The 25,505-nt window shown below is 36.0% G+C and overlaps 1 protein-coding gene across 3 annotated transcripts in view; it reads right to left on the bottom strand.

Annotated features, from left to right (window-relative positions):
* The window catches only part of Pcdh7 (protocadherin 7), a 400,300-nt gene that overhangs the window by 155,689 nt on the left and 219,106 nt on the right, over positions 1–25,505 (bottom strand). The window contains exon 3 of one of the 3 annotated variants that reach the window (XM_028765265.1): positions 25,195–25,290. The exons of the other annotated variants lie outside the window; for them this stretch is intronic. Within the exon in view, the coding sequence (XP_028621098.1) occupies positions 25,202–25,290 (89 nt within the window). The 3' untranslated portion in view covers positions 25,195–25,201. The remainder of the gene's footprint in view (positions 1–25,194; positions 25,291–25,505) is intronic. 3 annotated transcript variants of the gene reach the window in all.

Here is a 25,505-nt window from a genome sequence, read left to right as displayed (position 1 = left end):
TTAGCAAATAATTAGTTTCTAACTATGATAGGGAAAGTAAAGACTGGGAAATGGAAATCTGTTTCCAGGTCATGTGTTCAGGAAACCAAGCCAAGTTTAGAAACTAGCTTTTTTTTCCTGGAAAGGAATCGGACCTGACTGGCTTAGGAAATGTGTTTTAACATCAATCCATGCTAAGATTTTATTATTACCAAAAATGGTTGATAATTTTCAGCAGCTATTAACACATAGCCTTTAAGGCTTTGAAGTATTTTGTTATTAGACATCCTTAGTATAAAAGCAGCAAACACCTCAAGAACAAGACATAAACATTCATTAACTCATAGATGATGTGATAGGTGTTTCAGTCTTATAACTACGTAATTCTACTTAATTCCCAGTATTCCTAGGAAGTACAACTGTTGTGGAACACCCTACTACTGTCTTGGCCTCATCTATAATTTTCAGTTCATTATGGAATTTTTAAAAACCATGAAGGAATTTCAAAGTATGGGAGAAGAATAACCAGGAGAGGTTCTGATGAATGTAAAGACCTGTATGCATTCTAACACCAGACATATACTGTGCCTTCTACTATGGAAACTGACAAATGTATTTAATTTCAAAATGACATACACAGAAAATGACAATTGTATTTCTTAAAACTATATTATTTATTTATTTATTTATTTATTTATTTATTTATTTATTTTTGTGTATGAGTGTTCTGCCTACATGTAATCTTGTCACCTTCAGAGGTCTAAAGAGGATGCTAGATGCCCTGGAAATGGACTTATTAAGAGTTGTGAATAGCCATGTGGGTGCTGGGAATTGAGTTGGAGTTCTCTGCAGTAAAAAAGGCACTTAATTGCTGTGTCATCTCTCAAGCCCTTAAAACATTTAATAACAATAATAATGGAATAAATATAATACAACTTGATCAGAGAACTTGATCCCTAGGAGTAAATGCTAGAGAGCTCTACAGCCTAATAAAGAACTCTATATGAAAACTTAGTACTGCATAAAGAAAGGGACAGTCAGGAATCACATGAAGGAGAATTCAGATAACTTTTGACCACAGTAGAGTCTTTGATTGTAAGCACTTGAATAAAGTTTCTAATACATTACAACCCTCTTACACCTACTAAATACACATCAAAATTTTCCACGCAGCTGGGGGCAAGGGAGAAAAAAACAGCGGGAAAGGAAGTAGGAGTAATATTTTGTCTTACTGAAGATTAGTTTATTTATCGTCTTTGGGTAATGGAGTTAGTGTTGCCCTGACTTCCAAATACATCAGAGAACACTTCTTGAAAATAAACAGGATAAATAATTATTTGGTGAGCCGTATCATTAAGACAGTAAAAATTGACAGGTGCACTTAAGTGTTGTTTCCATAAAATGTTAGTAGCATGAAAAGTTTTAGAACCATTACAAAGAGTGATAGGGCATCAACCTCACACTGCTGAGGGAGACCTTAGCTTTGGGTTGCAAATAAGAGTAGGTGTCTTAGAATCCACTCTGCAGAGCACAAAGTCTGCCTGCCTCTGCTGAGATAGAAGGCATGCACCACCATGCCCTTGGAAATACAAGCACAATTCAAAGTAAACCATTGTTAACAAATGAACGCAGCACAGATTCCAGGAACTTGCTGTGAGTATGAAGTCAAATCATTATGGTAAATGCTTAGTTTAATGGTTATCTAATTGTCTCTATGTTTTTAGTAAACCTAAACTGTTGCCCTTGGAGATCAAGCAGGACAATGTTTTACTACAATTTCCCATTGACGTTTGTTCTAAAATTCAGGCCTACATGAGAAGAAAAGTTATGCTGTTACCAAAGTTACCCTGTCAGTGACAACCAAGTGATTTTTTTTCATACTGTCATATTTGTTGACTTCTAATATACATATATATATATATATATATATATATATATATATATTCTAACTAGATATAAACAACTTGCAGTTTGCAGTTTGCACAAGTCAGTTGTTGATTTCTGGGCTTCAGTTCTGGAGACTTTCAATCTTAAAGCCCACTCTGTTATTAATTGTAGTTTTTGACTAGAGAAAACCTCATTTTCAAGAAGCAGCTGGCATTTATAAATAACTACATAATGAAAGCTGCAAATTCTTCCCAAGGAAGACAAATGCTCACCAGAGGAGGTAGGGATGTAACAGAACAAGAAGAAAATAATGGACAAACCTGTAGGGGTGGGTGGGTTAAAGGCCAAAGGCAGTCTTGGGAAATATGATCTTCTTATGAGGGCTAACATTTCAGGCTAAGTTAGCACTGGGAAAAGCCAGTTTAAAATAAAAAACCAAACAAACAAAACAGTAAGTACTGATAAATTTTCCAACAATTACACTTTCAGAACGAAGGGTATTTCTCCAAAATGTTCAAAACTATAAGAAAACCACTTCTAAGCAGTTACCAGAGAGCAGTGTGCTCTTGAGATCAGAGTAAGTGAATAAATAATTGAATAAATAACTACCTTCATGATAATAAGCGAATAAACCTAACACCGGTAAATCAAGGAGAATAATTTCCTCTCTAACAGAATCATGCTAAGCATGATATAAATGGGCTCAGGGAACTTCTTCAAGGAATACGGTAGAGACCTTTGAACATTTAGTAGTAGCCTTACTAAGGTGAAGAAAAACACCTGGAACATTAGAAAGTTCTCAGGATAAGTGAACGCTGTCTTGCACAACAAAGAATTACTATGGGCCAAGGAAGGTATCATATTGTATTAGTAATGAATTTATAAAAAAACAGGGATTCAGAATATTGTGAAAATATTTAAATTTTTACCCTTAAGTAGTTTTACAAATCTCTAATGTGGATTCTTTCCTTAAGCTTTTATAAAGCCAACTGGGTGGGGATTTGGAATGGGGGAGCGGGAGGTGGGGGTGGAGGCAGAATGATTTGAGATGATTCAATGAGGTCTGAATTCAATCACTTCCTTTTTACCTCTAACCCTCTTCATTCCTCAGCACAGATCTTCCTCCCTTCTTCTTCCCTCCCTTCTTCCTCCCTCCCTTCTTCTTCCCTCCCTTCCTCCCTCTCTTCCTCCCTCCCTTTGTTCCTCCTTTCCTCCCTGCCCCCTTTTTCCCCCTTCCTCCCTCTGCCCCTGCCTCTCTGAACAAGATTAGAACTCACTGATCAGAACTCTCTACATTCAGGCTTGCCACCAGCTCAAGGGTCAGCAAGTCTAAAGCAATAACTGCAATGCCTGAAGAGATGCTAACCTATGCATCTGATTTAGTCTACTAATATTAACTATGAAATAAATTGTGGCAACTAAGTCATGACCTTTCTCTTTCCTTTTCTGTGGTTACAACTTCTACCCACTTGCCTCTCCTACCACAGTCCCCGGTTCCCCCAAATCATCATTTAACAGACACTCCAGAGTTTCTTGAACAGTGGTTTAAACTAAACATGGCCAGACCACAAAAAGTACTGAGAGTGGTTATCATTTCCAACATATGTTCTAAAATACTACTTACTACAAATGCTGAAATTTGTCTTAGCTCTCCTGGATGTTGGCTAATTACCTTAAATTAGCTTAAGGAAAAGATTAGTCTCATATGTAGTCAACACACAAGTGGTAGTTTCTAGATAGTCCCATCTCCTGACAGCATCCACTATTTCTTATCATTATCAAGAAAAAAGGGAGGGTTGGATGGTGAAAAAAGTCCTCATTATACAATTTAACTCATTAAGTATCTGAGTTTCTGTTATGTTATGAAATAGAGCATGCCTGAATATGTCTTCAAATTTCATACAAAACTGCTGTCATTATGGAGAATTTCTGTTTCCTTTTCTTCTCCAAGCCACCCACTGAGCTATATGCAGTCATCAGAGAAAAACCCTCATCTTAAAGAAGAAAGAGGAGGAGGAGGAAGAGGAGGAGGAGGAGGAGGAGGAGGAGGAGGAGGAGGAGGAGGAGGGAGAGGACAAAGAGGAGGAAGAGAGAAAAAAGATAAGTAAAAGGGAGAAAATATAGCAATTAAATCTGACTTGTGGCCACCTGAATTGAGGAGAAATCATGGAAAATGTAGGAGAAAAATATTATGTTGTTTTATTTTATTTTTTCATTAATTTAGAAGCTACTTCAGCCAAATGATACTGGGTATGTGCCACAAATCTACACCTCTTATCAGATTGGCTCCTGCCTTTGCCCTTTTCCTGGCCATTAAGAGGTTTGCTTTATCAATAAAAACGAAAAAAAAAAGTTGAAATAAATGTCAAGGGTAGCATTTGCCAGTTACCCTCAAGTTTTCCTTAATGTTTCAAAAAAGAACCAGGTACATCAGGCCAGCCAGGTACATTGCTCAGTTGTCTAGTTCTTTCCTAGAATGTAACTCAATACAGTAGAACATTTTTTTTCAAGGAAAATTGATATATATTATAATGAAAGTAATAAAACTTCTACCCAGGAGCACATTCTGGACACAAAGGGGTCTGAACTAAGTTGGGGAGGGAAAAAGTAAAAATGGTAGAAATTGTGACCTTGGTCTACTTAGGCTATGCCTGGTGTCACATGTGGACAGTGATGTCACATTTACTCTCTCCTGTGCACTGCTCTGCTGTCCTTAAGGCCACCATTGTCCCTGCATTTCATGCATTCAGTGTAAACACTTGCTGTTTGTTTTTTTTTTCTCAAACTGGTAATTATTCCAGTTCATAAAAATTATTACTGCATAAAATTCCAACAATGCAGTCTTTCATTTGGGAACTGCACACAGTCTCTTTCAACAATAGGAGCCCAGCTTTTTGGTCGAGTGGTGCAAGAGGTGGTTTCTAACACCTCAGTCCCAACAGCTTTCCAAATAACACTTTTCAGATTCGCAGCAATTTCCTTCTCTTCCCAAGCAATGTTCATGTTTTGTGCCCTGAATTTCTTCAAATACTACTCAGTCTTCCCTAACTATACAGCTACTGCCAAACCTGGAGTTTCTTTAATTATCTTTCTGTCTTCTGAAATCTTTTTTTTTTATTATGAATGTTATCTCTACTATACACTTGCATACTTATTGGCATATTTATTGTGCATTTAGTTTGTACCCGATTTCCGGTCCCTATAAAAGCTACACATTTTGCGCACACACACATATATATATATACATATATATATATATATATATATATATATATATATATATATATATCTTACTCCATCAGTCATATGATATTTTCATTGATCAGCAAAGTTATTTATCATTTTATTATGACTCTTAGTAATATACATATATATATATGTATATTACTAGTATATATTTCTCATCTAAAACATAGTCAAGATATATTTGTAAAAAATTAAAGTGTCTGTTCCAAAAAAACAAAACACAAAATACCAAAAAGGGGACAAGAGACATATATTTTGAAATCAGTTTGCTTGAAGATTAATATAAAAACAGGTTGCCCAATGTGTGGATCTCTGTTGGGTGTGGCATAATTGGGATAGAGCAGAGCAGTCTCTGCCTATGTAATTATAGGTCAAGTTAAATATGCAGCTTGGGGTGTGGGATGAAGTGGGTGTGTCCGGTGGTTTTAAGAGCAAAATAAGATCTGTGAAGTGGAACCCAGTTTCAGAGATAATTTGTTTGTGTTGTAAAGGACAATTATATAAAATAGCTTAGGCATTATAATGGTCTTGATGACCTCACCCTTTGAAGAAACCTTATGCTCGTTACAAGTCTGTTGAATGGACCTACACTTGAAAAACAAATAGATTTCAAAGATGGAAGAAATGCTAGATCAGTTTTCAAAAAAAAAAAGATTTAGACAGCTGAGACCTTCTTCTTATCTCTAGTAAATGATGGGGTGAGCTGGATTTGAAACAGACTCAGAGTATAAAGTACAATTGTCTCAAGATGTAAGATAAACACGTAAATAAATCTAACAATCAGTCAGTCCATTATCAAAACAACCAGAGCCCACAAATTTTAGCCATGGCCAATAAACTATTGGTGTCTGGTTAAGAAATAGTGGCACACTCAATTTCTATAATAATATTCTGACAACTCGGCAAAGACTTATTTTAATTATAAAGATTTTCTCTTTTATTTGGGAGACATGTTAGAACTGGCTTCTTTTTATCACATAAACAAGGGCATACTAGATTTTTCCATAAATGTTAACCAAAATCCAAATGAAAACATTTCATTATTTTCAGATGACCCTTGTAGCTTTCCATTTAAAACCTGGACAGAATTTTTTTTTCTTATTAATGGAGAATGCATGGTTAATGTGTGTCCTACAGGCCTGTCCTAGAAAGAAAACGATCAATTCATGATGCTCCTTTTATCGAATATCCAGTCCAAAATGTTTGATAATGACTCTGGAGGATGGTGGGTGCAAATGTGGCGAGAGGAGAAAGTAGTGTGGACTTGGATTTGAACACTTTGGGGCTGAGGGAACTGGACTTGTAATAAGTACGTGAAAGACACATCTTAAGAGCCCATCAGATGTGCAGTAGGAATGGCAAAGCTGGAATTTCTGAACCACAGGTACCTGAGAAATCTTGAAGAACCAATCTTGCCTGAACTTGATTTACATAAACACACAGCAGGTGTTTGGGTTAATTTTTCCTATTGTTTTGTTGCCAGAATTTATGAAGTAACTGGAGCCTTGGTTTCAGTCTACATGGAGATGTTTTGTTTGGATTCATCAGACTGAAAAACTGACTATTACCTGAGCTAGATTTTCTCTCTCTCTCTCTCTCTCTCCTCTCTCTCTCTCCTCTCTCTCTCTCTCTCTCTCTCTCTCTCTCTCTCTCTCTCACACACACACACACACACACACACACACACACACACACTTTTTTGATTTATTTTTGTTTAAAACAGAGTCTTATTGTGTACACCAGGCAGTTCTAGAACCCAGGGCAATCCTCCAAACTCAGCATCCTAAACAGTGGAATTATATGCTGGAGCTGACAGACCTAACTCTGGTAGTTTCTTATTGTGCTAACTGATGTTGAGTCAAAAATATTTAAATTGTAGTCAGTTATTGGTGTGTGTGTGTGTGTGTGTGTGTGTGTGTGTGTGTTGTCTGTGTGTGTCCACATGGGCACACACACACACACATACACCCACACGCACACACATGAGCACACATGTGCTATGTACCATGGTGTACAAGTAGAAGGCAGAGAATGATTTGGTTTGTGCTTTTCACATTGTATGTCCTGGAGACTACTTCAGAGCCATCAGGCTTAAGGGCTAGTGACCTTTATTTTACCTACTGAGCCATCTTGCAGGCTCTGTAAATGCATTCTTAAATTTTCCGAGTCTAGGAAGACACTTAACTTTAAAAGTGCATTAAGAAACTCGAGGTCAGGAACTTCCTTTAATACCCAATCCACTCTGTCTGCTGGCCCTATATGCCCGTCCTTCTGAATCACCTATGCCAAGAAATCTCTCTAAGCATTTCAAGCAATTCAGGCCTGACATCTTAAACATTAAGTGACTCTGTCGTAGTCTAAGTAAATTACGCTATTGGAATGCGTATAACCTTTCATCCACTATTTTACTTGTCAAGCCTCAGACTGTTGTGTTCGGAGCTGGAAGGAAACATCATTTCTGTTTACAGACTATGCTTTAGACAAGAACAACCCGCGGGACAAAGGGAGCAAGGATCTTGCAAATTCCTGCACTTTTGTTTCTTAAAACTACTTGATATTATTTATGTAGGCTTTGTAGCTACACCAAGTATACTGTACCAATCTTCAACCGGACTGATAAAATTAACAGTATAATTGTTACTCTGTAAAACAATGCAGATTGCTTGTGATACTTAGAAGGTGGAAACATAACAGAATGGGTTAAAAGCTGATATTTCCACAGGAATCATTCCATTCACAGAAAGTTCTATTGGTGCCCGGAAGAAAGCAAAACTATCACTTCTGTACTATATAATTTACAATAAAACACCTGGAGCATAATAGGTCTTTCGTAGAGAGAGATGTCATTAACAAAGCTCACTACAGGAAATATGCTTGATATAGAAACCTGAGCAGTGCACAAGCTTCAGAATCCGGTCTGACCATCTGGTTGAAAGGGCACACGAGTAACCAGGGCAAAAGGAGTAGGAACCAGCCTCAGTCTCCTTGTGTGTACGATGGAGCAAGACTCCTGTGATAATCGCCTTAATTAACACATAATTCAGAGAGACTGCTGTGCCTCAAAGTACTCATCAAACCCTTTATCTCTAGGCAAAAGTGTATGTGCACAGATATATACCACAAGCCAGAAATCTAATTACTCAGCTCCTCCACACTGGAGTACAGGATTTCCTTCTTTCTTGCCCCTCATCCCTGATCTCTGTCTTTCTTCTCAAGTACAGATGACTTATAAATTGAACCACCTCCTCCTCAACTGTTTCTACCTATTGCTTATCTAAATATAACAAACGAAAGTCTTGCTTCACTTCCTTTCTGCCATTGCCTTTCCTAAGCTGCTTTCCCATTGCACACTTCTGTGCCTGAGAAACTCACAGTACGGCCTGACACACACCTGGGAGCACACAGCTAAGCTTCTTTTATACCTAGGAATTTGCTACACATGTAAAACAGTATAGCATCAAGGAAAGGAAATGTACACAGCACCTCTGAGAGTAAGCAGGGATCCTATACAGAGAAGTGAGATACAAAATACTTTACAAGCTCTTACACTGGGGCAGACGTCTCAGAGAAGGAGCAATGGCCATAAATAACCAGTTAGTCTATGCTCTGCATTCTGGTATAAACCAGCCTTTTAAAGCTGAAATGATTCTTTGTTCTTGGGCATTGCTAGCAAAAAAAGTCTCTTAGTAAATATTCCTAATCAGAGATAGACACAAAATATTATACAGGAAAGGGAAGATTATAATTTCATTCATGATCTGTCCCATAAAATTTTGGAAAGAGGATGCTAATCTAAGAAGAGTTGCTCAGCCGCCTGTCCTCTCAGAGCTCCTTCTTTTCTGTCCACACCTCCACCTGAAATCATAGATCTGCAACCTACTCTGCAGCCCACAGCTCAGTCTATCTCCAGGGAGGCCTGCTCCCATCCAGGACAACCAAACAGGAGCCTAGCATAACTTTCCTCTGAGAAGCTCTACCCAGCAGCTGACTAAGACAGCTGCATAGCCCCATAGCAAAACATTGGATGGAGCTTGGGGACTCTTATGGAAGAACTGGGGGAAGGATTGAGTGCCCAGGAGGGGTTAGGAACTCCACAGAAAAACCAATAGAGTCAATTATCCTGGAGCCTTGGGGCCTCTCAGAGACTGAACCGACAACCAAACAACATAAATGCGTTAGACCTAGGTCCCTACATGAATATTTCAGATGTGCAGCTTGGTCTTGATGTTGGTCCTTCAACAACTGGAGCGAGGACTCCCCTAAAGCTATTGCCTGTCTGTGGAATACATTCCCCTAACTGGGCTGCTTTCTCTGGCCTCAGTGGGAGACGGAGGTGCCTAGCCATCTTGGAGAGACTAGATGTGCCAGTGTGGGGGAACACCCAAGGAGGTCGGCCCACTCATGGTCCCACCCTCTCTTAGGCAAAAAGGAAGGCGGATGGGGAGAAGGACTCTGTGAGGTGAATACTTCCGGTGTTAGAGATTGGCATGTTGAATGAATAAGTAAATTAGTAATGGAGAAAACAGAAGAGATGGTTAGTAAACAAAAGGAAAAACAGAGAGAGAACACATAGACATTCATGTTTAGGGAGGCCTGAGGAACTTGGACTGACTGCATGCTACTGAACAGTGTCCCTGTCTGTTTCAGGTTTTGGACATCAACAAGAAACAATTTAAGGTGATGTTCTTGTTCCCATATAAGCCTGCTAACTAAAGCTACTACTTCTTTAAGGCTGGATACTAAACAACTGCAAAAGGAATTTAACTTTGTTGGTTTTAAGACAAACGACTTTCCTCTGTGGAAAATATACTCGTGGACAATAGTGTGTGAAGTTGGAGGTTGAGACGCATGTGGTCTCAAGATTCTTTTGTATTAGAATGAGTCAGAAAAGAAGCACAGGTCTGTTTACATGCTATTCTATCCCAAAGACCTCTGGCCTGAGCATGTGCTGGGGCAGTCTTCTTCATTCATCCTCCCCTTTACGTCTTCTCTTACACTAACTTGTATTTTCATTCAAAAGAACGTCTTTTGTTATCAAGATGTATGTTTTCCCTATGAACACTGAGTTTGTAGTAAGATAAAAAACGACACATGGTTAACATCTTTCCACGTACCTGGGCATTAAACTGTAACTGATGTACAAGTTCCATCCAAAACGTATTTGAAAAATGAATTTAACCAATATATTCAAGGAAGAACAATAGATACTATGTATAGAATAGAATTTATTTACTTATTTGGTTTCTAGGGGGTAAATTTTCAGCAAAAATCTAAGAACTACATGTATTAGATAAAATTATATATTCTGACGGCAAGTTACATAAAATATACAGCAAAGTACATAGCATGTATTTGAAATGCCTGTCATAGGAATAATGTACCGAAAGGAATTGGAAAATATAAGAAATATAAAAAGAGTTTTAGGGTTTGTGACCCTATACTCTACTTTTTTTTCCGTTAAAACTCACTGTTTACTCCTGCTAAAAATACACACAATTGTGTTTTTTTCCTCGTATTACAGTCTGTATAGTTTTCATTCAAAGGTATAAGCTATAATTTTCAGAAGCAAGAGCAAAGTCAGGAAGATATAATATTCAGGCCCTCTGTTTGAAAGAACACTGCCAGCAGTAAGAATTGCTTGATTCTCCATATGCCGGAAGTCCTATTTGTCCCGATTTGTGAAAACGTCTGCAACAAGCTATCAGGCTCTTTTATGATTAGTTTCCAAAGTACAGTCTGAAATTACAATTCACACACAGTGAAAAACCAAGAGGATAAAAATCAATTGTGTTGACGATGGATTTTTTCTTCTCTTTGTCAGGGCCAATCACTGCTTTCCCATCTTTCCATCTTGCTAGTCATCATGTCAGTCACGATCTTTATATGGATTTAAACCACTTTTACAATTAAGGTAACTTTAAAATAAATTCTTTTTATTTATATTGAATGTCTATATTTCATTTGTATTGACTAAAATCCATTTTATGTATTTCTTTCTTTCTTTCTTTCTTTTTTGCTTGATTTTTCAAGACAGGGTTTCTTTGGGTAGCTCTGGCTGTCCTGAAACTCATTCAGTAGACCAGGCTGGCCTCAAACTCAAAGATCTACCAGTTCTGGAATTAAAGGCCTGTGTCAGTATGTCTGCTTTCAATGCCTAATTGTTTAAATATTAGTACATAGGAGGAAACTGTTAAATCTTGATAGGATACTAAGAGCTTTAGTCCAACCCCAGATTTTTACAATATGGAAGAAGAGGCAGAGAGTCTACTGTATCCTCTAATTCATTTCCTTATGGGGATATAAGTGGATATCCCTCATTTTTATTTTGGTATTCTGCTCACTGGATAAGATTCTCTCCCAAGAATAATAGGATTTTGTCCTTGAAAATAATTTTGATATTTAAATGTTCACTTCTGCTTTAACAGTACTTTGATGCATTTTTCAAGGTAACTTATCTCCCTGCTTATAACAAAATAAAATCTTTACATAGTCAACTCCTAACCACTGACAAAATGGAGCTGCTGTACTCAAATTGATGAATTATGTAAAACAGTCATCAAGTAACAACTACAAGATGGGGCTACTCAACTAATGTTGATGAATCTGTATATGTTTGCCTACTTCTAACTTCTTTTTATATTAGAAAACAAATAAGGAAAAATGCTTGCCCAATTCATGTGCCACTCCCTTCAAAAAGCACAAACAAAAGAGAATATCTTAAATGTATTTCTATTTACTCCTACCCAAATGTTCTTAAACTTTACCCTTTTCATAAAAACTACGGCTCCACACTTTAGAGGCAACACATTGAACCTTTAATGGAATACTTCATGGATATCAAATCTAGCCCATAAAACAAAGAAAATTATCCTTGATGAGTGATCAGATAAATCAAAGGAATGTGTTTTTATCCTGAACACTTTTATGAAAGGTGAAAGTGTAACATTCTTTTTAATTTACTGGAGACATTTAAGTATGTGGGCCTCCAAGTTTCAAAGGCTGAGATGTAATTTAGGTAGCAATTATAACAGTGTACTTCTTGCTTTGCAAGAATATATGCTGATTGTAGAATAAGGTTTGACAATTACCTGTGGAGAGCCTCTTATCCCTTAGGTCTAGCCAGTCACAGTCAGTGATCCACAATGAAAATCCTTTGATTTAAACAGCTACTGTTTGGGAAGTCTGATGAGTTATAATGGTAGTGGTCAGAAACAGCAGAGCATGTTTAATGAGGACAAGTCAGCTGCCTAAATCATGTCGTATGGGCTGAAGATTAATTAGCCTGAAAAATTCCAGGACAAGAAACATTTTCAGCTAGAGAAATACTTATAGATGAGTATGGCCATCTCAACCAGATACAGAAAGTAATTTATCTGTAATAATTTGACCAGGAATATTTAGGAATCTAGGAAAACTTTCCTTCTCTTTACTTTGCTTTCTCCTCCATCTCTTCCTTTCTTCTTCCCACCTCTTCTTTCAAATTTTTTATCTTGCTTGTCCAAGCTAGGCACTCTACCACTAAATCTTTATCCCAATACACCCCCCCCCCATTCCACTTTATAAATCTTCAACTTTAACCTCTTCAGAATTTCAACCTCTCTGGGCAGCACTTGTCTTGAGAGTTAACTGCATATGGGCAAGTAATTTTACATTTCATCTGTAATCTCTGAAGAGAACAAGTTTAGAAAAAAAGTAGAGGCCTGAAGAGTATTTGAATACTCTGTTCAAACAAACATAAAGCAATATTTATATTAATGATACATTGTGATTTGCAAGAAAGTAAAAAATATCAAATTCATGTTCTACATAATTAGCCATTATGGTTGTGAAAATAAAGATTATTTAATTAATATGTTTGCATGATTTGATTGACACAAAACTAATTCATCTCCCAGTTTTGAGTTAGAATTGACAATATAGATATAAATATGCATTGAAGAAAATACCTATATTTCATTATTCTATGTATATTCTATATACTTAAAATGAAAATGATTATATTTTAAAGACTACTGATAAATACACAGCAAGCTTTTGAAAATCATATTTGATATAAAACAACTAAAATAAACAATAGCTGATCTGAAAGTAGGTGTGAACTAATTAATATAGGTACATGTCTTACAGATTTAAGAGCAGGATGCAAGTCTTTTATAGGAAAAAATATAGCATAAATATGAATTAAAGCTAAATAAATACTCAAGTAAAATAATTACTATAGCAAATCAAAATGCAAAGCTGTGTAAGCCAGTCCCAGTTGATGGATCTACAAAACAACTCCTGCTGAGCCTCAAAGAATATTGAAGAAGAGGAAGCAGAAAGTTTGCAAGATCCAGAAGATCGAAGAGTTTGCTGCAAGAGTTATTATACCAACAGATTCCAAAACAAATAGGAAACTCAAAAGGTCGAAGCCAAATACATAGGTGTAATCAGTAGGTGTATTATTTTTAATGAAGTAGATTCATGTTCCAAATACAATTAGCTAACAATAGCTTAGTTATGTAGTCCGTGAGGATATCAGTATTACCCCAGGACTTGCCCAGTACATGTCCTTTCTCTTCTTGCCCTGAAACTAGTTGCTATGTTCCTGTCCTGTACAGATATATGATGAACTGGTAGGACAAGGAGTGGCTTGGCTTATTTGGACTGTGGTGGTATCATAATGTATTCTACAAGATGACTACTCCTGGTGCTTGCCTCGCCTAGCTCTTGCCAATTCCCCCAAAGTAGAGACCAACTGGAAAAAAAAAAAACCAGTAAAATAAACTTTAATGTGAATTCAAGATTGTTGCTAAAGTCTTAGATGCAAATGTATTTCACAAACATAAAATGTTTACCAGATTGTCTTCCTCCTTTCAATTAGGAACACAAAAAGGTTGAGTACCTACATGTGTACATAGATATACAAATACACACATTGGAACTTTTTATGTAATCTGCAGGTCAAATATTTAGTGATGACGAAGGTTGATTAACTTGAGAAAGCCTCACTAATAACACTTGTAAAACAGATTTTTTTCATTCTAGAATTTTAAGTGCTTTGAGCTTTAAATTGTCAATGTTCCACAGTGCTTTTGTAAGCCTATTTAAATAATTTTATTAAGATACTATGAATGAAACTCATTACTTTAAAAGAGGACTGTCAGTGACACAGTATTTTATGAATGTTCCCATGTAAGAAATGAGAAACAACTGCATTAATTATGTAAGAGAATATCTGTTGAAAAAGAAAATTTGGACACCTATGCATCAATAAATGCTGAATGCCAAGATATGAGTAAAAATATTTTGTGTTACATTTTTCTTAGGTCACATGTCTCATTTATGTTGATTATTTAATTGATTCAACTTTAATATTTTTAATTCTGTATTCAAATAAAGGGAAGTAAGTTTATTGCGTTTTTAATATCCAATAATTTTAATTTTTTAAAACAGTAGTATGTTTCTGTCTCATTGTGGTCCTGTTTTTATTTTCTAAAAGAAATAAAATTATACAAGTTAAATTAGGTTTCACATAGATTGTGGAAAAGTTTGACTTGCATTAATAATGACCAAGAAAAATTTGATGCAGAAAAATTAGATGGAAAAGAACAAAGACATTTAGGTTAACTTATATGTGACAGATTAAATTAATATGTTGTTTTAATTTAAAGCCACAAGTTTACATATCTTCCTTTTTTCTCCATACATCAAAAATTCTCAAGACTGCACATTTTCTACTCTTCCTCCATCCAATTTTGTAAAAATAAAGAGTCATATATGATGTCATAGTGAGTGTGCTATTTAACATGAATATATTCTACAATTATTCTCCCGAATACATTCATGATCCATGAATTTATAACTTCATTTTGAATTTTAAATTTCTACTACATCTAATCCCTATGCCCTTTCTACTTAATAGTAACATATCTAAAATATACTTGGGGACTACAATTTTGAGAATTAATGGAAAATATTCCTCATTTTCATAATTCATATTACTTCAATAGTATGTGCATAAATTATTGGAAGCTTATTATGGACAACTCTTTATTCCATTTTCTTCTTTTTAAAATTTTTTCTTAGATTTTTTTTATTTACATTTCATATGTTATCCCCTTTTCTGGTTTCCCCTCCGATAACTGCCTGTCCCATCCTCCTCCCCCTGCTTCTATGAGGGTGCTCCTCCAGGGAATAGGTCACTGAATGGTTAGATCATCAGCACCGACTACAAGGTAATTCAGCCCAAGTACTTTGATATCCCAAGAAATTATTCAAACACCAAGTATCATTTTTTAGTTTCCCCTTTCATTTAGAACTCATGTTAAATAAATGGTGGGTCTCAACTACTTATTCAACGTTGACAGACAAATAAATAGTAACCACTTATTAAAATAGGGAAAATATAAAAAAGAATGCTGGCATTATTTCAGATAAAATGCAAGATAACCTTCATTTGCATTTTCACTTGAGATTTACTGTCAACAAAATAAATCCCAAAGAACCATTATCCTAAGAACAAAAATGATCCACACACACTGGCAACTAATTGGATGTCGTGAATTTACTGGGAAAAATTTATCTATACATTACAAGGTAATATTTTATACAACTGCTGGAATGATGGTTCTATGTGACTTGCTCATGAGAAGGTAGATACTCTAACAGTTGCTGAGAGTTGATTGTTTTCCTCTTCTCAAGAATACTCAGCAAAACTAGGTTATAGTTTGTTTTTTTTTTTTGTTTGTTTGTTTTTTTGTTTTTTCCGAGACAGGGTTTCTCTGTGTAGCCCTGGCTGTCCTGGAACTCACTCTGTAGACCAGGCTAGCCTCGAACTCTCGAACTCAGAAATCCGCCTGCCTCTGCCTCCCAAGTGCTGGGATTAAAGGCGTGTGCCACCACCGCCCGGCTAGGTTATAGTTTTTATTTCTACTTTTTCCTAAAAAAAAAAAAAAAAAGGAAAAAGAAAAAAAAAAGGAAAAAGAAAATGCAACTCATCACATAAGACAACATACTCTACAACCCTGACAGTAAGATTCAGGAAAGCTCAGAAAATAACTCATTTTGGTGAGTAATGGTGATGTGGATATTTACATATTTTCTTAGGGCATACCACTTTGAACATCCATGGGTATTTATAATAAACACTTGCGTTTAAGAGAAATGACATCATTTCACTAAAAGGCTCTTTTAAGTATCCCTGAATTTATGACCAAATTTCAAAAAACAGTTTCTCATTAGAAATCTCATAAATAAACTTTAATTGAAAGTAAAAGCTAAATGCATATTAACTTATAAATGCAATGCTAGTATGTTTTACATATGACTCAGTACTTCAGTTTGGAACCACCTTGTTTGGGTAATCTAGTGCTTTGAGATTCATGCAATAAATTCAATAAGATGCCTTCTTTTATTACCAAAAAAGGTTACACAGTCTTGAAGTTGCTCTTTGAAGTGTACTTTCCTACTGTTGCATATACACTACCATTAAATGTAGAAGGAAATATAGTTACGCAAAAGCATATCTTACTGTTATCACTTAATAATTTTATTTTAATTATTTTTTACTAATGAATGAATTTCAATTCTGCACATTCTAATGTGAACTTTCAAAACAATAGTCATTTTTATAAAAATACAGGATTAAGTTAGTTAGGTTAGTGATGAATTTAAAAATCTCTGAAAAATATAAAGGATAAACATTATAACCTTTAGATATATTATGATGTTCAAAAACTGAAAATTTCACTTATAAACTATTTCACAGTCCACAATGAACTAATTTATTCTGTCAATATATTGCCAACAATAGAAAAGTATAATTTATGATAGAAAAGCACTATACTCTTCCCAAAACTAAAATGAACTCATTAAAGACAATATTGCAAAACACACACTTTTTATTTTCTGAGGTTTCTTTTAAAATTTGTAAAGGTCGTAAACATACACAAACACACATGGGTGTTTTCAATGATATCCTGTTGGATTAGCACTATACAGTCAATTTCAAAGGCAGTTCACAGATTAGTTTGATATGTAGTTGATATGATGTGTGGACAGACAACACTCAATGTCTATTTTAGTCTGACTGTATCAATCCAAATTACCACACGAGACACCTTGGCTTTTCCTTCCACCCCAAGGATTCCTAATTTTCTATGCTACCACTTCACATACTTGCCTTTTTCTGAAAAATACAAGCAGTCTACCTATCAGCATTAAACAAACTGCATTAAAATCATTGTAGCTTCTTTTTTTGTTGTTGTTGTTCTTACTCTTTGCAAGCATATACCACTTGTTCTGCCTGGCTTTTTTCAATCTTCTCCTCTCTCTCCTCCCACACAAAAATACTCCCTTCCTGTCTTCAATTTCTGAGAGATAGCCAGAATTTTTATTTTAAGTGACTTAAAACATAGCCTGATTATTTGACCCCTGCTTCTTTCTCTCACTCATCCCGAAGCCAACACATTTGAATGTCCTCCTCTAGTCTGGCATCATCCACCTCAGTGTGCAGAAAGAGCTTAACTTTACCTTGATTTTCATTTATATGAGAAACTAGAATTTCAATGTGCTAAAAAAAAAAAGATACCCTGTAGAAGACACCTTATTATATGTGACACCAGAAAAACCTGTTTAACACATATATTTAAAGTCATACCAAATACAAAGTTTTTTATTCAATAACCAATTCAAAAATAAGGAAATGTTGGAGTCATTATTGGAAAAAGATGTAATGTAAACCACCCTCACAAAACTAATGCCCTTTCCAGCCTTCTCTTTGTTTTGACTATAAATATAGTGATTTATTTGAGCTGTTTTGTCTTTTTTGTTGAATTTTTATAGGAACCCAAGCTTTAGTCTCTGTTTCTTTGTTGCACTGAAAATATTATTTTTTTTACATTTTCTTCATTACTTCAACTTACAGGCTTTTCAGATAGTTATTCAAGAAGGAACACAAAGCATTTAAACCCTGAAAAACATACCATCCTCTCATCTAAGAGTATCCACCATCCCCTTCAATTAACTGATATCCTACTGCAATCAGCTAATGCATCTGTGCTAACAGTTTTCTTTACAAGATGTTCTGTTTGTTTGGTTGATGTCTGCTGTGCTGATTAGAGGGACAGACAAGCACAAATAATGATGGCTATGTCTGCTTAATGTTTATTTGGGAATCTTCGGTGACTGTCTCTGTTTTGTTTGCTATAAACTCAAAGTGAAGGGTGCTGCATTCCAATGTGTCCAGAGTTAAGGAGTGCCGGTGGCAGGCTTTTCTTAGGCAGCTCATGATTCTGGAACAAGCTACCTTTCTTTTTCCCTTACAGGTTTCACTTTTATAAAAGAAGTTTTACATAGATTACAAATAATTTTTGTTTTTTCAAACTTTGCAAAGAGCCGACCGTCCTCTCTACATTCTTCCAGAAAACCAGCAGGCCATGCAACCCAGTGGTGTTTGGTTTCTCATGTACAAAAATGTTTATCTGCTTTCCGATTTCATCCCGCTGACTCAAACTATGTAGTGCGTTCATGCAAAAGAAAGCTTCAGCTGAAAAGTAAGATCTTTACTTTCAGCAGCCTACTGTATGTAGTACATTCAATAACAAAGATTTAGGATATTTGCTAACAGTTCTCTCATTAGCTAATGAGTTTGCAATATCTTTCTTTCTACCTGCCTTCCTTCTTTCCTTCCTTCTCCTCCCTCCTTCCTTTCTACTTTCCTCCCTTCCTGTATTCCTTCTTTCCTTTCCTCTTTCCTTCCTTTTTTCCTCCCACTCTCTGTCTCTCTGTCTCTCTGTCTCTGTCTCTCTTTCTCTTCCTTTTGATTTTTGTTTATTTTTGCATTGTTTTCAGGACATGGATATTGTGTGTAGCCCTGGTTGTCTTGAAATTCACCCTCTAGATCCGGCTGGCCTCCTCGAACTCAGAGATCGATCTGATTATGGCCCGTGAGTACTGAGATTAAGGTACAGACCATCAACACCCGACTAGTTTTCGATGAGCATTTCTAAGAGCAAGTAGTAAATTTTATATTTACATAGACAGACATTTCCTTGTGTTATCCTCCTGAAATTATTGGTTCTTAGAATAAAGACAAAGGTTGAGATCACTCTCTCATCTTTCTCTATTAAAGTTCTACAAATATCCTAGGAGCACTGATCTTTCTAAAATATTTAATTAGACTCAAATAGTTTAAGCAGAAGAAATACACACACACACACACACACACACACACACACACACACATTACAGTACCATTGAATGTCTACTAATCAAAATCTACTTCACTCTGTTAAAAAGAATGGACTCTATATCTATATCTGGAGGAAACATGCTATAGTTTCTAAGTGTTAATTAACTGCAGCTAGTCAAACCCTTTGTCAAAGGACCAACCCTCAGAATTCTGATTTGCTATAAGCCATATTAAAGTGATTTACAAGGAAATTTGTTTACTTAGGAAAAGTAGTTTGTCTTCCCAGAATTCCTTGCTCTCTGTGCAGTCGCTACATCCTTCCACAGGTTTCTGTTCAGTGTACCAACATTTCTGGATCCTAAGGCAGAAACTCCTATTTCCTTTCTTTTCTCTTCTGTCTCATTATTTCTGCATTTTTCCAGAGTTTAAGCATTCTTTCTCTTGTACTCGAAGGTTTTTTTCTTCTTTCTTTCTTAAAGCCCTCATCACCCACTCGTGGCTGCTCGTCTGCCATGTGTCTGTATATAAATGGCATGATGATTTTCTCTCTACCCCTCTCCATCTTTCTTTTCTAGCAGCTGCTGAGATTTACGGCTTGCCTTCCCTGGAATTTTTCTTCTGAACTCTAATAAAACTGTCCACTAGGTTATTTTCTTTCTTAAATTCTGACATTAAGAAGCTCAAGACTGAACTCTGATTTCCCCATTAACATATGGCACCCCAGGGGAGGCTCTTTCCAATGGCTGGTAACACACACATCTACATACACAACACACACATATGTGAATACATGCTTATGCATACATATACATCCAATAGGAAAATGCAACAATTTAAAATTCTAGCAATGAACTTATTTCCTTTTTCATAAGTGTTTTCAAAATTTGTGAAGCAAAGCTGTCACTATGGGAAGTAATTAGTTGCATGATCATACTATTCCAAACCACGGAGTAAAAACGAATTCTAGAATCCCTCTCAAGGATGTAGCTTTAGAAATAAAAGTAAAGTCCTTTGTCTCACTGACAGTCGTTCTTAACTAGCTTAGCCTCTCCATTTTACAGATGACGAATCATACTTCTGTCAGTTTACTGGCAAAGTTAGAGCAAAATACCAATTTCTAAACTCCCTAGACTTCACTCTGTTATAAAATGCAGAAATAATATTAACAGGGTTGTCATCCAAGAGACATAGACTTATGCATTAGGTGACAATTTGAAGGGATGATTAATCAATAGCATCCTTGGTCTATATTGCTCTTTGTGATACTAAATGGAAGATATTAGATACATTGTACATGACATTTACCTACGATATAAGTGAGAGACAAGGCAGATAGAGGTTTCTTGTTGTTTTAAAATTTTACCTAAGAATCTTATATTGAATTTGATACCTAAAGGGCAATGCTTTGAGATCTGAATATCAAAAATTGGAGGGGGACATGCATATATTCATGCAACTTAGGAAATGACAGTTAGTATTACAGCAAAAAAGAATTTATGTAGGCACTGTAGCTTTTGAGAAAATTAAGTCAAGCACTGAAATCACCACGTGGGAAAGTTTCATTAAGATGATATAGGTTTACAATATATAAAGCACATTTGAAAATGGAAGTCCTGAGCAGGGTCAGGGCAAAGGCATGTGGCATGAAAACTGTACTCTGCCAGCAAATTAATTAAATTTCACAGCTCCAGAAAGACCATATATTCTGTGTCGGCACTCACTGAGAGTTAGATGTGCAGGGCCTCTGAGAGTGTGTTGTAATCTGCTCATAAATAGAACTCACCAAGGGACATTGACAGCAATTTGGCATTAAGCAAGAGTATGCATAAGTGAAGAATTTACTTGGTGGTAGCTTTTATTAGTACAGCTCTGACAGCACATGCCTTACCCAGTTTTTTTTATTCTTATTTTGCTCTGGTTTGACCTCTGTGAAACTTATTGTTACAGATGATCTCATATTATCAGTTAGGTCAATAATTTGAACTCAAGAGAATCTTTCCTTTTTCTATACTGGCATTATTATTAACTTAATAACAGTATATTTTCTAATACTGAATTTGCTTGTCCTTTGGTAAAGACTCACTATAATGAAGATTAAGGTCTTCGAAAACTGCTTTTTGTATCTAAACTTAAATCTATTTTATACCCGTATTTATTCTAGTTATATACTGTCTAAAGTTAAGACCCACATCCTTATATAAAATCTATCCAAAGTCTTGAATTGTTCTGAACTGTTTCTTTTTCAAGACTGAAGAGATATCAGTGTAATTTTTAGACTCTTCAAACAGATTAAATAGGAGTGTAAAAATGGATGACCCATAATGAATTTCTTGTTTTATGAAAAAAACTGTTCTGATACAATGGAGAAAATTATAATAACTAGAACAGAAAAAGAATTTGCAACCAAGTAATGGAAAAATTAAATGGCTTTGCTATAAACCAGGGAAGAATATACAGAGACACATAAACATTTAGACATGTTGACATAGTATCAGTCTGAATTTAAATCTGAAAATACTTTCATTGGAAAGAAATATCATTTTAGCTTTCCTTTTGCCAAAGGAAGTACTGACAAACAGATGCAAGTTAAAGGAAAGTAGATTTCTGTTCAGCCTTACAGTGGGGTGGGGTGGCAAGAAGGGACTGAGAGAGGGAGTGAAGTGAGAAAGGACGGAGAAAAAAAGTGGAGAACTAAATTATACTAGAGTGTGCCACCTTTACATTCGGTGTCGTGGAGATTTCTCATGCACATAGGCCAAAGTCTTCCAGGTGGATATGGAGTATGCATGCATTATTTAACATTGCATATTTCAAACATTGATCTATTTTATCCACTTTTAAAATTCCGTGAGCAATAAGACAAAAACATAAAAGATCACGTATCCTATACAACAGCCAGTCAAGATAAAGAAAAAGCACACCAACTGATATATTCATCTCTAGATCTGAACTGATGAGCTCATTCATTTTGGACTTCTTGGCAGAATGTGGTCAGGTGGGATATCTTGACTTAGACCTTACTTTTCTGTTAAGTTCTATTTCAACTGTTCTCTTGGAAACTACCTCTTCTTTGAAAATATATAGCTCAAAATTAATGCATTTGGTCCCATCACACACTGAGAAGTACTGCTGCCACAAAAGTACATATTAAGGAATACGATATACTTAAATTAATGCATCTTAGGATGCTCAGGAATTTATCCCAGCCATATTAGCATAAAGGCTTTTTAATAGAGGAAGCACCAATTCATAATGTTCTTTATTCTCCTCACATTGATTTTTACTGCACAGTATTGTTGCATATTATTTTAAAGTTTGTTCAGTATAAATTTTCCAGCAACATTTCCCCCATTTTAAAAGTTATTTTAAATTTAATAACTTTTTTAACTCTCTGATTCTTCCTACCCAAGAAATTTTTCTCGGCTTGCTTGGACATCTGAATCTAAATTTTAGGTCTATTCTGTTCTTAAAAGAGATACATCCATAAATTTACTTTTAAACTGCTGATTTGCATTTTCTTGAATTTCATATAATGTGAAATGTAATGTTTGTGATTTACACTTTTCAAATTTATTAAATACCTTTTTTGAACTTTTTTCATACTTAGGAAATAAGAATGCTGGTTTCTTTTCCATTACTATATTAGGCAAATTTTGTGGAAATGAATAATCATTGTGAAAATTTTATATGCTTTAAAATATTATAGATTTTAAATCTGAAGGAATATATGAATGATTCCTCTGAGGAAAACATATCGAATAAACTCAGAAATTAATAATACTCCAAAGCCACAAGCTATAAAAAAATACAAAAGGAGCAGTAATATATAGAAATAGAAATGTGAGTATAAAATCTCATCTTTATGTGAGGGTGGAAATGACTGCTCTGTAAACATTCACTCAACATGCATACTAAAGATGCATACATCAAGAGCTATCTGTGTGAAGCTCTGTCCTCTATAAATTGAGTTCACCGAGAATGAGTATCTACATGGCAAGGGGTCAATCAGTCCCTACACAAGGTCCATCTCACTCAAGAAAATACTGAGTGACCTTTCTATGTTAGACATCACCAGTACTCTGGGATCATACCTATTACATACAGATCAACAGTTTTTGAAGTAATACATTGATGGAGATAAATTTGTAAGAAAATAGAGGCCAAAATTCTGACAGAGGAACCTCTAAATTGGCTGTAACTGCATGTTTTTCAAGCAGTCATAGCACTCACTCCAGCTACACAAAGACCTGTGGCCATGAACAACTCAATCTGTTGGGTCAAGTGTGATAGCAAGAGAATTGGTTGTATTCAAGCCCAAACCATTAAACATTAAATAAATAAATAAATAAATAAATAAATAAATAAATAAAAGCATTGGTGAGAGGTCTTCTGAAAGTTAAGCAAGCAGTGATCATTTGATAGGAAGCTGTGTGTTACTAATTAAAGATTAATCACCTTGTCTGAGATTCATTGCCTTTTCAGGTTTGATGACATTTTAACATACTTAGAACAATTCTTAAAACAATTTTTTATTGTCTTTGAACTGCAGCTAAACACACATAAGTAAAATTGATTGTTCTGTTAGCATGCATCTGCTCTAAGGACTGCACATACAGTTCTCCCACACAACCACACTTAACAGGCACACTCAGTTTTGTTTAAACACATCTGCCAACAGCCTTCCTAGCCCAAAGGCAGTGTTGTATTCACATGTCTCAAAGAGCCAGAGAAAGTCACAGGACAAAATGAAGAGCCTTAGGATCTCTGTAGCAAGTCCCTGCAGGAGCCACAAAAACTAGTTCCACCAGTGGAAGAGGAAATCAAGAGGACGGGTGCTGCCCTTGGATGACTATGAATTTATGTTTTATTAGTCATGACTCTGCTAGATTATGCCCCGAGGGTCGAGTTCCTTGCAAAACGTAATAGTCTGAATTAAAGGGTATCTTGGGATAGCTTGAACACAACAGTCTCTTCGATCTTCCTCAAAGGCCACCAGATGAGTTGACAAAACAAAAGTTTTCCAAGAGTAATTACCATGCATTGTGTTTAACATCAGATTGTCAGTTTGGATATAAATCCAGATATATGTGAACTGGCTTACATCTAAGTTTTTATAACTCAGTGAGAGAGATTGCAAAATATATCATTTTGTACCACGCTTCTAAGGGAGAAAAGAAAAGTAAATTCTGAATTAAAATCCACAAGGAATTTTTATTTTATGATCACTGTCCCCATTCCTGGTCTCCCTCCCACAGTCCCTTTCCCCATGCCCCCGTCCCATTCTCCTGTGAGAGGGTGGGGAGGTTCCTCCTGAGTCGCTACCCACTCAGGCACATCAAGTCTCTGTAAGGTTAGTCACTTCCTCTCCCACTGAGACCACACAAGGCAGCCCAGCTAGAAAACCATATTGCACAGACAGACAACCGCTTTTGGGATCTCCCCTACTCCAGTTGTTTGGGACACTCATGAAGACTGAACTTCACATATGCTACACATGTATATGTGGGGGAGAGGGGGCGCTAGGTCCAGTTCATGTATGCTCCTTGGTTGGTGGTTCAGTCTCTGAGAGCTCTTTTTAAATATATTGTATCAATAAGTATTTATAGAATGCTGAAAGTGACATACTGATAAATACAAGTTGACTTCTCCTCAATTGGTTGGACATAACACCTTTTTGAGAACAGTATCAGTAATTTTTCGATATGCTGCATTCAAGGGACAAAGTTCTACAAACTGGAGGATTACAAGATTGCAATATGCCACATGTGGGAAATGTAGAAAAATTGGTTCCAACAATCCTTTTGTACTTTCAAGATCTGTGGAGTGGATAATCCTGTACTCTATGTGTAAAAGCGATAGCTAGACCAGCAGTGGAAAGCTCATAGAGGGGCAGCTGAGGACCGCCATACCTGTTGATTAATGGAGAGGCCTTAACAGCACTCTTCTTCCATGCGTCTTGCCATGAGGAAAGGGAAGGAGGGGAAAGGTAGTGATGGCAGCAACACCTGGGGAAGGGAGATGGTGAAATATGTAAGGGGAAAATGAGCAGCTGCTGCACCACGGTGTCCATCCAGACTGTGTCAACAAAACCATGTCCAAAGTGTAGTTTTTTCTTTCTTTAAGATATAAATCTAAAAATAATGTAAATAAACTAGGCTCTCTCTCTCTCTCTCTCTCTCTCTCTCTCTCTCTCTCTCTCTCTCTCTCTCTCTCTCTCTCT

Source organism: Grammomys surdaster, unplaced genomic scaffold (genome assembly GCF_004785775.1).
Source record: "Grammomys surdaster isolate TR1022 unplaced genomic scaffold, NIH_TR_1.0 150, whole genome shotgun sequence".
Taxonomy (NCBI): Eukaryota; Metazoa; Chordata; class Mammalia; order Rodentia; family Muridae; genus Grammomys; species Grammomys surdaster.
The sequence above is the reverse complement of the archived record's forward strand: the minus strand, read 5'-3'. Positions and strand labels throughout refer to the sequence as shown.